The 13,651-nt window shown below is 44.8% G+C and overlaps 1 protein-coding gene across 1 annotated transcript; it reads right to left on the bottom strand.

Moving 5' to 3' along the window:
- Positions 1-798: 798 nt before the first annotated feature.
- On the bottom strand, positions 799-13,116 carry atad3 (ATPase family AAA domain containing 3). Its single transcript, XM_062545450.1, has 16 exons — positions 12,813-13,116; positions 12,165-12,241; positions 10,959-11,060; positions 10,209-10,268; positions 8,773-8,842; positions 8,169-8,334; positions 6,955-7,024; positions 6,523-6,678; positions 5,505-5,561; positions 5,248-5,373; positions 4,914-5,038; positions 4,520-4,571; positions 4,299-4,369; positions 3,792-3,959; positions 2,700-2,808; positions 799-1,963 (listed from the first exon to the last, which is right to left on the bottom strand). The coding sequence occupies exons 1-16, from the start codon at positions 13,003-13,005 to the stop codon at positions 1,640-1,642; spliced, it is 1,926 nt and encodes a 641-aa protein (XP_062401434.1). The 5' UTR covers positions 13,006-13,116; the 3' UTR covers positions 799-1,639.
- Positions 13,117-13,651: the final 535 nt, after the last annotated feature.

The raw sequence follows: 13,651 nt of genomic DNA on the forward strand, positions 1-13,651 counted from the left end.
AAAGCCAAAGAAAGCATTGTAACACTGTGAGAGAATCAATGGTTTGGTAAACCATTTTAACGCAACTGTAGATGATGTTGATAACCTGACAACATGAAGACTGTAGGCGATGCTTAGCAAGACCCACTTGATGTTTGCAGTAACTGACCACGTTGTAAAAGGTCCAGTAACTGTGAAAATGGGCATTCAGTTTTTAACCTAGCCATAGTTTGAAATAGGTCATTGTTTTGTGAACTCAGACAGCCTCAAACGTGCTAGTTAGCTTCTGAACTTTAAACTTTCTAAAATATTGCAGGGTTACTAATGTGGATGTACGGTAAATACAAGTGATCATTTGTGTATATGCAGAGAAATTACATTCCAGATGAGAGCAGCTCAGTATGAAGGCAATACGAAGAGCAGTGAATAGAGCGATGAAAAAAAAAAGAGAAAAATACAGTCCTTGCATCTTACTGCATGAACATTAACAACATACATGTTGTAGACACATGCATTTTGCAGATCTGAACTACTAGTGTCTCTGCAGTGTAAGAGGTTTGTGGTCTTGCTGTGTGTGTCTACGATGAGAAATGTGCTTTATGTGTATTAGGATGTCGGAATGTGTATGTCCTGGTTGGTTGGGATCATGTGACTTGAGGTGTTGCCGGGATTGGCCCGGTCTCTTGTCTTGAAGTACCCAGTGTCTCCTCTCTCCCTCACCGTCTCCTTGTTCAGATGTTGCTGTTGTGAAGACGAACCTCTGTGTTTCAATAAAAGTTTGATGGTTTGTGATGCGTTTTACCATTGATTGATGCGAAAACCAAAAGATCAAAGAAAATATCTTTGAACACCCTGACTTACAACACATACATAGCAGACTTTAAGAAATCATTATCTTTACTGTTCATAAAAACATACATTTCCATCTGATTAATATTTGTCCATTTTAAATTAGTGACATGGAATTATAGCTCATTCTTCTTTCATGTAAAGTAAACTTACACAGACAGGGTGATTCGATTCGATCACAAAATACAGAACATCACACCATTTATAATCATTCTTCTCATGAATACAGCTCTACCCCTCTCATCCCTATCTCACATGAACACAGACTACAGGCAAACAGGTAACAGTGGCCTTCAGGATATGACCCGTGTCCAATCAGTGGCACATAAACTCTCCCCCCCCCCATCCCAGAGAACCTCAATACCTCGTCCATCTCTCCCTCTCCTCCCCTTCCTCTTCCTCAGTGCTGGGCCACGGCAGTTGGGTGGTTAAGTCCCAGAACCTGCAGTAGTGGCAGCAGCACCCCCCACACCAAAGTGGTGCCCAGGTACCAGAAACTCTACCCCACCACCCTGCATGAGCAGAGGATTGCCCCGGTCGTGAGCACGGGCATCAAGTGCCACAAGTGCATAATTTCATGTAACGTGCGATGCGTGTCTGGGGTGGCACATGTTGCCCTGCCCGCTGACCGGGTGACGTGGTGCCGGTGCCGGAATCTGACGGGGACGATGGATGGACTCTGAGATGGAGACGTATGTTAAAATGACTCTTGATGCTCCCATTGGTCTTTAGACACAAACAGGCCAGAGGTCAGTAACTGAGGTTATTGGAGGGAGGACGGTGAGAAGTGATGGACTGTAAACTAGGCCAATTAGACAGGGGTGCCGTCCCTGGGAGGCGGTGCTTCTGATTTTGTCCCGTTGCCTGTCCCCGCCCCCGCTTTGCTGTCCCTGGAGGGGGATAGTAACTCTAGAATGTTCCCAGAGAAGGCCTGCGGCGGAGGTGTTCCGTGAGGCAACGTGAAGCCCATCTTGCCCGGGTCCATGGCTGCCCCGACGGCGCCCTCCCCTGCCCCCCCCGTGGCCTCCGTGTGGAGCCAGTCCATCTTCTGCCGGTGCTGCTTTATGGCCTCCTCCACCCGCGCATCGATCATGGCCTCCGTCAGCACGCCATCTTCAGAGGAGTACGCCGCCGCCTGGGATGGGGAAACAAGGGTGTGAATGAGAGAACGAAAGAAAGAACAAACAGAGGAAGAGAATGCAGAAATCAGTTGACAGGAAAACAAGGAATAGACAGAGTTGGCTAAGCAAAGAACAGAGTAACACAGACAAAGGAACAGTCCAGGATTTAGTTAAGTGCAAACAATCAAACAAGAACAGTTACTCTTTCAGGAAATATCTCTCCAGTCACATAGCTGTTACAAGTCTACATGCTTGAACACAGAAGGAGCCTGGCTAGAGTCGCAACCCAAGGAGTGTTTACACCCAGCTAGAGTGGCAGGAGAGCTGCCTCTGCTTCTCTCTCTGACTGACTGAGGCCCCCTAGTGGAGAAGAGGCCTCACTGTGCTCCAGTGAGTGCCCCACTTCTCAGTGCTGTCAGGTCACCTATGGAACATCACTGAGAACATGTTCCAGAGTTATTTTAAGCCGAGGTAAGCTCCATTTCTAAAACAGAGCTCCACAGCCGAGACGGAGAAAACACCAGCCAGGAAAGAATGGGGGGGGGGGGGGGGGGGATTAGTGATGCCAAATCACTCAAAGGAGGCTTTGCTAAATGATTCATGTGGTAAATATTTCAAGGAGTTAATGAATTGTGGATACTGTTTTGGCTGCTTTGACCAAAAATACTGAAGAATAACAGCGTGAGAATGAAGAAGAGACCCAAAGAATGACAGACAGGACAGAAATGATCGGCCCAGACTTCCACTGACCTGCCAGGCGACGCCCAGTTTGGAGATCTCTCGACCCGACATGCCCTCCGTCCGCTTGGCGATCTCCGAGCACTTCTCTCCGTAGTCAAACTGGGCCAGCTTCAGCCTCCTGCACAGTCACACCACATTCCATCAGCCATTTTATTCTCACAGAAACACATTTGCACACATTCATAGAATCAATTAGCGAACAGAATTCAAAGCGACATATGGACAAACATTGTCTCATGGGCCAGTGTACTTCCTAGGTAGTGAACCTGCCATACTGAGCTCCTGGGTGACAACACACACACAGACCAATTGGTTCAAATAGTTAAATAGAGTCAAAATAGTCAAATAGAGGTAATAACTATACTGTGGCTATGGAACCAACCACAAGGAAGACTAAAATGCTCACAAAGTTACACATCTGTTCATCTGTCCAAACATGCTTATTTATGTCACTTAAGGACAAGGCAGATGTACCTTTGTCCTCTACAGTATACAGTACATGTGCTTTCTTCATGAATCAGCCCATGGCTCATTTGTACTGTCAGCCCTTTCTGCTACCAGCAGCAGGAACGTTACCTATAGCTGCCACTACACCATTTCCAAACATCTTTGAGCTATGACAGTATGCAAGACTGCTGGATGTCTTCATCTCGATTCGCTCCCTTGGCCCAGAGGCTGCTGGGATTGGGCTGTTCTGTTCCGCTCCCCAGTGAGCGGTAATTAATGGGCCAGTCCAGATGGCTCGGTTCTGCTGGTGTTCTCTCTCTGCCGCAGAGCAGAGCTTGACGCAGAACAATCCTCACTCACTTAAGAACAGCAACACCCCCGCTCAGCCTGTTCTCACTAGAAGGCAATCTGGGCAGTCTGCTAGCTTCTGATTCATGCTTACACTTACCTCACCTGATGGAGACTGTTGGTGGTCCAAAGAAAACTGCCAAAATGTGTGAATGTGAGTATGTGTGTGTGCACACCGTGCTTTAGTCTCTACGTAGCATTTGGTTTGTTGAATGAGAGTGTGCATCTCTGCATCATTTGTTTGTGAAAGGATTTTGTGTGTGTGTGTGTGTGTGTGTGTGTGTATGAGTGTGAGTGTGTACTCACTGTTTCCCCCCAGTGGCTGGCTCCAGCACATATCGGTCAAAGTACAGGCGCACCAGCCTCTCCCGCTCCTCCGGCCCTGGCAGGGCGAAGTTGACGATCTCGTCAATGCGGTCGTTTATGGCCCAGTCAAACTGCTCCGGCTGGTTACTGGCCAAGACCATCATGAACCTGAGGCCGAGAGAGAGAGAGAGCACGCTGGATTAAAACATCTGCCAAAGGACGAAACGCAAACACCGATATTCTCACGGGCACACAGTGAAGCAAGACACGCACACTGGTAAAGAAAACCCTTATTCATTAACCACAAACAGCTGCACCAAAGAACAGAGCACACCAACGATGGTTCAATTATATATGCAAGCACCATCTTGATCACGACTTTTCTCTGGCATATGATTACATATTAATTAATACGTCTAATAGCAAAGAAAAGATAATGTACAAACACATGTGTAATGGTCACGTTGACCAGTTAGCAATAAACAGTAATAAAGGATAAGGACAAACTTGTTGCTCTGTTCTCCAGTGCGGTACAGGAATGCATTTAGTGTCGCTCTCAGATCCTCACTGATTTTCTCCTGTGTAAGACACAGACGGACAGACAGACAGACAGACAGATGGACGGTAAGGAACGAGATTGTATACAGAGAAATCAGACCTGTAACGAATCAACAAAGTGTCGACACAGCGCAGGAGCCAGCAAGAAAGAGAGACGCGCGAGAACTCACGGTGGATCTTTTGCGGAGGAATGCGTCGGCTTCATCAACGAAGAGCAGGAGGCTGTGTAGGACAGAGAGAGAGAGAGGTGGGGTATCTTATTAAAACTCTAATTCACACACGTAGTTGCTCAAACTGGTTTGAGTTTAAAGACTGACCCATCACACATGTTTTCTACTGCCTTATCGACAATATATTTATTTTCCTGAACATTACATTATGAACGATAACTATAACGATAACGACTAGCTGGTATGAATGACGACGTCCAAACATAAACAATAACGATAACAACGCTAATATAATAGTTGTCTTTATAGTTATCAATCCCGGTGTAAAACAGCCCTTGTATGTAGTCCATGCTTAGGTTCTTGGAAACACATTGACACGAGACAGATGCCTTACCCTCGTCTGCTGGTGTTGGCCCAGTCGAACACCTTGTGCATGGCCGTTACGCCCTCGCGTCCCATTGGTGCCACATCACCACCTGTCATGATGGCGTAATCCATGCCAGAATGCATTGCCAATTTCTGACCAAAAGGACATGATGGAAGGTTTGAGAATCACATTGTTAATGACACTGTCAATCTACGTGAACCCACAAGAAAAGCATTTAGCGTTTCGCTGCAACGAAAATGAGACACTTGGCTGGTAATCTGCATTGAAATGATCCTACAAGGTCCAGCGCATTACTGCAAAGGCATCATTTGGAGAGGCAAAAGCGCAGAACCGAACTCACTTTGGCAAAGAGGGTCTTGCCAGTGCCCGGTGGGCCGTACATCAGGATGTTGCGGTACAGTCCTCGGTTCTGCCGCGTGTTCCTCGTTGCTATGGCGATGTCACGCACACGCTCCTCCAGGCCAGGCTGAGAAAGACCACGAACATAATTGTGTAAAGATGTATGCGTATGTATGTAGATGTAGATGACTGTTGCACTTGCACATGAATATTGCTATGAATAGGTGAATGTGAATCCATGCTGGTACTAATACTCACACTAAGCACAACCCCCTCCAGAGCATCCTGAGGCTTGCTGCTCAGACGCTTTGACACCTGAGAGAGAGAGAGAGAGAGAGAGAGAGAGAGAGAGAGAGGAGGAAGATAAATGCATAGTTAAAAATAAGTAGAAAAGACAGTAAAGGATAGCGGCAGTGGGAGGGAGGCAGGCAGAGAGAATGTGGGAAGAGAAAGAGACACACACACAGAGCAAGGAGAGAGAGGGGGGCGGAGGGGGGACACAGAGAGTGAGATTGAGGGAAAAGAGGTCAAGAACTCTTTAAGGCACACTAAACTTTGAGGCAAGACAGGGCCCCTCTAATCAGCTAAAAGCTCCTCAAAACTGATTCATGGCCGTCAGCACAAGCCTAGGCCACATGCCAAAATCTCTCCTTCTCTCTCGCTCCCACTCACACTGGGAACAAGCTCACTCATCTACTGCAGGTCTCAGGCTGTTCTGAAATCTCCCCATTTCAAAAAGATGCATGCCTAACGATAGGTATCCAAGCACTTCACTTCACAGCATTGTGTGACCTCTAACCGAACCTTTTGACCTTGCAATCACCAGAGCAACCACACTGCTGTTCCACACTGCTTCAGTGCAGGTACTTGCCCCTAATTCACTTTTTGGTTCACCTTCCTAGAGTTGTTATGCTTAACCCTGAAGCATTACACCTGACTAAGGTAATCAATGTGATGAATATTGGGCTTTACTAGACTGTAATGTAGACTTTCCTTCACAGGAAATGGATGAATAGGGTTTTAGGGTTCTTTTTTTAGGAACAAAGTGTTCTAAAGAGTTCTTGCCAGCGTAATGTATGAGTTTAAAGGTCTCCATTATTTTTTTTTTTCGTGTGTGTGAAAAATTGCTTGAATTTTGGCCGGCGCTCACTCGAGCCAGAGAATAAAATCTTAACACAGCACTTTGGAGAAAAGTGCGCTCCAGGAGCGATGGCACTCTACCGGGCGAGACAGATGCGGCGCGTGAGAGAGGGCCTCAGGCCAGCAGGTCCTCTACCTTGATTGGATGCTTGATGGCTTCGCCCACCGTAATGCGGGACGTCTCGCGGACCAGCGAGGGCTTGCCGAGACGAGCCTCGATGTAGCGCCCGGCCACGCCCGTGGCGTTCCGCGCCGAGTAGACGCCGACTGCAAGCAGAGTGAGTCCTGCCACCTAGAGGTATAAAACAGGAACTGCAGGTTACCTTCAGTATGCAGTCAAACACTGAATCCTAACATTCTTTTCTTCGAACCAAATGCACATGCTTTTTTGCTTCAGTGATGCCGACAAAAAACACCTAATCCTAGATATAAAAAACAGCAAGAACATGTTCATGTTATATCACTTTAGTGTTTGGTATCGACTACAATATTGTTACAAATCTATCCCATCACAATCATTCATTTTTTCTTCCTTATGAAAACGGATCCTTTACTATATTGCACTCACCGTAGCAGTGACCTTATCCCAGTCTGACACAAAGGCCCGGAACCCTTCTCCAAACACTGCCCCCGCAGTTCTAAAAAAGAAAGCACACACCCACAAAAATGACATAAGGGCATCAAAAAAAGAGAAAGAAGACGTAACAAATTTCCGTTTGCTTGCACATCGTCCTGGACAAAGAGCCATATGTATGCGTGTCTATGGACATGGCTGGCTCTCCCAGGGACGCTCCGATCTGCATCTGAATGTGCTTTCTCCCTGCACCCAAACGCCTGACTCTACAAATCACCTGATGACAAGGCTTTTTATTAGCTGACCGAGATGTGCTACTCTGTTTCTGAGCAGGGAAACACCCAACTCATGCTGTGTTGAGGGAGCCCACAAGCAGCACTGGGAAACACTACCATATGGTGTGTGTGTGTGCATGTGTGTGTGTGTGTGTGTGTGTGTAGGGACTTTGCTGCTCTTCTACAAGGCGTACAAGACAAGTCTTATTTTCTATGACAAATTAAGATTGTATAACAATGTGTGTTTTGCTGAGGTGTTGTAACAAGCAAAGCAATGTTATAAAGCGAGAAAACTTACATACACGCTAACAGGTAACATGCATTGAATAGAGCATCAGGCAAACAGAGTAGTTCATTCATACAGCAACCCTTATTATGGCATCAATGTATATTTGCTAAGAACTATATTCTCAGACTATTTACAGCGCACTAAAAACTGTTCACCAATGTTCCACTTTGCCGATTTGAATGCAGCCGTTATTACATCTATTCATTCCAAATCTCAATCGAGTCAAACTGTAAGTCTGTAAATTAGAACGGACTAAAAGTTGAGCATCTCTGTCAGTACTCTGTCAGTCTTCCCACAAGTCTGCCTGTGAGCGCAGGAGTCTGTGTGCTTACTGTATGCTCTCCAGGACAGTCTGCCTGTGAGCGCAGGAGTCTGTGTGCTTACTGTATGCTCTCCAGGACAGTCTGCCTGTGAGCGCAGGAGTCTGTGTGCTTACTGTATGCTCTCCAGGACAGTCTGCCTGTGAGCGCAGGAGTCTGTGTGCTTACTGTATGCTCTCCAGGACAGTCTGCCTGTGAGCGCAGGAGTCTGTGTGCTTACTGTATGCTCTCCAGGACAGTCTGCCTGTGAGCGCAGGAGTCTGTGTGCTTACTGTATGCTCTCCAGGACAGTCTGCCTGTGAGCGCAGGAGTCTGTGTGCTTACTGTATGCTCTCCAGGACAGTCTGTCGGTGTTCAGCGGCCTTCAGGCGGATCTGCTCGCGGATGATGTCGGCGTTCTCCCGCTCCACGCGTCCCCGCGCTTTAGACTCCGCCTCTATGCGAAGCATCTCGTTCTTGTGACGCAACTCCATCTCATGTTCGATGGTGGCTGTGTGGAAATTAAAAAAAAAAAAAAAAGAAAAGAACAATAAACAAATAATAATAAAAAAGAGGCCCATTCACTAATGCAACGCAATTTACACATAGAAGGCACACGTGGGATTTTTATTTACAGGATCAATTAAGCATAACGTTTGGAGTTTCAAAGTTCTATTCTTTCAGTCACTGCCTTCTTTGTTGGATAGGTAGGAGTACCGTACATAGGCATCCTATCCAACTAGGCATCCTATCCAACTAAGCATATTTCATAGCACCAGAGTTTCTTCCAACCAAAAGAGCCAGCATCTGTGGCCATGATATAACAAAGACCCAAGACTGTAAGTGGCAGATGACAGCCACTCAATAGAAAGGTTTAGAATACACAGCAATCTCCATACCGCTAATGTTGCTAATGCTAATATCTGTGGAGATGGTTCCTCTTTCTCACCTTTTCTCATGGCCTCCTGCTTATGGACAGACTCTTCTTGCCTGCGTAAGTTCTCTTCATTGATGGCTTGCTGCAGATGAAATCAAAGATGGTCTCAATTACATCTCTACCAATTCATCTGTCATTTGTCATTTATCATTAGTTTATGAAAGAACAAAATACTTCTGAATATAGATATGTAGTGTTCCGTAATGCCACAAGACTCACATATCCTTCCTACGTAACATCTACAGTCTAATTTGATCTATCTTTAATCGTTAAAAGCATTTTATCTGCCCTTCATGCAATCATATAAGATAACTACTCAGATTTTGTTGATTTGCCATTGTTTCTGTTAAAGTCTTAGGTCTTCATTTTTTAGCCCTTGATATCATTTCAGTTTTACAGCCTGAATAGCACATTACCTTGGAGACCATGCTTGGGCAGTAATATCTTGAAAAGTGCTTTTCATAGCCAGTACGTGCTCAGTATGTATGACTGAATTACCTGAGGTGTGTATGGCATACTTGGAGACACAAAAAGTGCAAAGAGAGTGACTTAATGGTCTCATGAAATTGTTTTTGTACAAGTCTTCTTTCATCTTTTTGAAGAAAATCTGGCGATTTTTCACATAGAGCTCCCTGGTCACCAAGTATTATTGATACGGAAAAAAAAAAAAAGAGAATTGATTCTACATAGCTCGAGTTGCTACTTCAAGCAGCTACAGCGCCACACTCTGGAGGAATGTATGTGAGCACCCATCTTCATGCCCCAAGAGCGTAGCGCTGTGGCTGTCAGGCCAACAGTACTCTGTGACCTTGAGAAATGGAGATTTCGCCAGATTTCTCCATTAAAGATAAAAGAAGAGGAGGTAGTTTTTCAAAGAACTAAAACTGTGTAGGGCTCACTGTATAGGCAATGCTTGTATTGCAATAAATGGCAATGTTATACCATCGATATTCTACATATTTATAACAGTGCAATTAACGATGTGCTTATGTATGACCGTATAAATCTGCCACAATTTCAAACGTTCATGTTCCTACTACCTACACTACGTACCATTTTGGTCCTAGGACAATAACCAAAAAATGACCAAAAATTGTAATCGCATACTCTGTGTGATCCTTAACATCTTCACGTTAGATGTGGAGACCTAAAATATTGACACAACATTGATTGTGTTTTCAGACTAAATAGGTTTGATGCCATGTGGTTACAAGATTTAACTTTCCAATAGCCTCAACATCACTCTTTTTGCACTTCCCAATGCAGGGCCTCCATCAACATACAGTGCAAACCTGTAATGGTCCGACTGAGAACATGTTTGCCTTCCATCTCACACTATTATAAAGTCAGGCTGGGAATATGACAGGCTAGGAATAGATATTAATGCCCAAACATGGCTTTCAGGAATTGGCCCCAGTGCAAATAAATGAGAGGGCGAGGACACCTACCTGTTGTCGGAGCTGGTCATCATACCTCTGCCTTGCCAGCTTGTCCTGGTACTGTGCCCGCTGTAAAACACAAAAGTGTCACCATGATGGATGTACAGTAGACGAAAACATGCTCATGAAACAACGCTGCTCTAGCACGATAGCACCCACTCCCCCATATAAGAGCTAACGCTAATTAGAGGCCCTGTTGATAGTGTCAGATGAGATCACCAAACCCAGTTTTTGGTTCAACCGCTTTGGGTCCACTATGAGACCAAGTCAGCTTCAAATAACAAGACTGTCATACACTTAACCTCATAGAGCTGCATATTAGAGTCGCATGACTTCAATAACCTTTCATGGAGGAGAGACATGTATCAGTACAGTCTTTACTCTATCATCAGGGGTGTGTTCAATCTCTATATCGTTTTAATACAGTTTCCATAGTACTGAACAACATGTTTACCCCAAATGCAGTGGCATGTTACTTTCTTTGAGGTACTTTTTCTCATAGGTGTTATCCATCAGCACTGATGTGCATATAAAACCCACTGTGCATAATGAATCCAACTAAATTCATTACAAATGCAAAAGTTGACAAATAAACCAATGTCCAAAAAAAAAAGCAACAAAGAATAGTATTTTCAGCTGTGTGTGAAACATAAGGGTTTTCAGTGCACCACTGTTTACGTTGGAGTGTTTCCCGTCTTGCCGACTACAGCATCTAGCTCACACTAACAACACTTGCGTAGCACCAGAATGGAATCTTACAGCCTGGTTCTGCTTGGTCTCCTCTTGCAAGGTCTTCCTCCTCTCCTCGGACTGGATGCGAATCTGGTCGCCTTTCAGCTGCTCCAATGCCGCCTCATACTCCTAAGGGTTTAAAAGAGACAGAAAGATCATTAAAGGAATCACTGCTAACTGACTGAAGCTCACTTTTCCAACATTTTAGTCATGGGTGGAGTGTGTTAGCCTGACTCTCGCCAGACCCTTGTAGTTCCGCCATGCTCCACCAGAGGCGTTTCGCTGAGCTCCACACAAGGGTCTGGACTCGAGGGCAATCCAAACTCCTTCCAGGGAGCAAAAAATGATGAACCAATCAGGAGCACCAAAGCGAGTGTTTGATTCAAACAACAATGGCGGCACGCAGCGAGGAGTCTTGTGCTGACATTGATTCTGCTATTTCAACCGTTTTGTCGAATCTATCGAGTATTCATTCTTTAAAAGATGAACAGAGAATGGTTTTAAAGACATTTATTGGTGGCAAGGATGTTTTTACTCTTCTTCCGACCGCGTTTGGCAAGAGCTTGAAGAAGCCTAGCACGTCATTCAAGATAACAGACAAATGGTTTATCAAATCACATGCAAGGATGTTTTACAAGGCCCCGCCTTCAGAAATACACCTCCTATCGAGAAGTCCCAGATCCTTGTATGAAGCAGACAGCGAACTACAAGGATCTGGTGAGAGCCAGGTTAGGAGTGTGTTTGGCTACTCTGTACAGTGAAGGTGATAAACTCTGAACATGAGGCTCCAGAGAAAGAGAATAATGAGGTGATGGAGCCTTGCTATGTTAGCAATGACTTGAGGTGAGACTGTACAACCACCGCCCTTGACTTCTCTTTTTGTGTTTGGTGAGCTTATCTGTGATTTGTTTCATCCATTTAGTAGTAGATAATGTTTAACTCTGTGCTGTCTTTCTATGACCTATAGGCAATTAATTTTTTTTTAAAAAAGAGGCGAGAGCAAACAGTGTATAGCTCATATACTACAACAATATGTTTAGAGCTTTTCATGAGACCAGAATAAAGATCTGCTAACCAAACATGGGACTCAAACGATATTTCAATTAACTAGTCATCTAATTATCTGTGTGTGTTTACAATATTACATTACACAACGCTCAGCTCATCTAGCCCTTTCTGTAACCATCACCCATGCACACACTGATAAGAATGTTTCAGGTCATGCTTTATTACCTTTATTTTGGTCTGATGCTCCATTTGAACATTATGCTCCTGCATCCGAGCCAATTCCAAGGCCTCTTTGGCATGTCCTGCAAAGGGACCAGACAGTGGATCTTATCAAACACAACAAAAACTGCCTAGCTCATTGAATGATAAGCAATACCATAAGGGGATTTGTGTAAATAGGTAAAGCTTATTCATGGAAATACACAGAACACATACACATAATTACATGTACTGACATTCGAGACTGAAAGGAATGCTTGACCACTGTCACATGGCTGCATAAGATTGATATTGACCTTCGAACTTTTACCCTTGATAGTATAATTAGTCGCAGGCCGGCGACCATCAGAGCAGCCTACATAGCCAGCACTATACTTAGGTTCAACATTTCTAAAAGCCTCAGTGGTGATGGCTTCTTCCTGGGCCTACAGCTCGTAGTTGAAGAAGCACACAAATATTAGCTTATGTCTAGTAACGTGCTGAATGCCACCATCCATCCTCATGGTGACCATGAGACTGCGATTGATGTTCGTTGCATCATCTTCGTTAGTGTGCATCACCTTGCACTGTAACCAGTCTACTGTACCTGTTCACTAGCTGAGCAAGCACCTGTCGTAACCGAATGAATGATAACTCATGAAACAGGACTCTTACGTGATTGATCAAGGTCTTTGGCTGCCTTGGCCGCACGTTCCAGCCCCGTTGGATCAAAGTTGCTCCATTTGTCCTTGGGTCTATCACCGCTAGATCCACCGGATCCTCCGGCCGGCGGAGGTGGAGGTGGCGGCACCGGCATCTCCGGAGGAGCTTCAGACTGCCCTCTGTTAAGGCCGAACAGCCAAGACATTTTCGGTATCAAAGATGAGCTGTTAACGGCCCGTACCGGTGGCAAACGTCCCCGTGTCAAGTCTGTCACCGCTCACTACACACAGCAGTAACACTTCCTCTACACGCGTGTCACGCTGCATCCATTTGCGCAAGTGCAAAGAGGTAAATCTTACCCCTGAATGAAAATCTCTGTCGATTGGCTGAAATTAGATCTCGCACGTTTCTATTGGCTAGTTGTTTGTCCTCAGCAGAGGTCATGGAAGAAGCCACACCCGTCACTGCAGTACGGTAACCGAAAAGGAACAAATAAAGATTTCGTAATGTTTTATCATAGAACCTTCGATTTGTTCTATATAAAAAAGGGGGGCTGAGAAACCTAGCCTCGTATATTTGATCATCATATAGGCCCTAGCCTATCGTTACATCACTCGTATGCTAAAGAATTACTAGTTGCAACTATTTAGGCTCCTAGAATTACTAGTTGCGACCATTATTATTATTTTACATTAAATAAATAATACTTTAGATATTTTCTGTATATCTACTTCAAACAAGTAAGTAAGTAAAATGTATTTATAAAGCACATTTACACACAGCATAAGCTGACCAAAGTGCTGTAGGCCTACAGTGAAAGACTAAAAATGACACAAAATAATACAAAGTAA

Source organism: Sardina pilchardus, chromosome 9, assembly GCF_963854185.1.
Source record: "Sardina pilchardus chromosome 9, fSarPil1.1, whole genome shotgun sequence".
Classification (NCBI taxonomy): Eukaryota; Metazoa; Chordata; class Actinopteri; order Clupeiformes; family Clupeidae; genus Sardina; species Sardina pilchardus.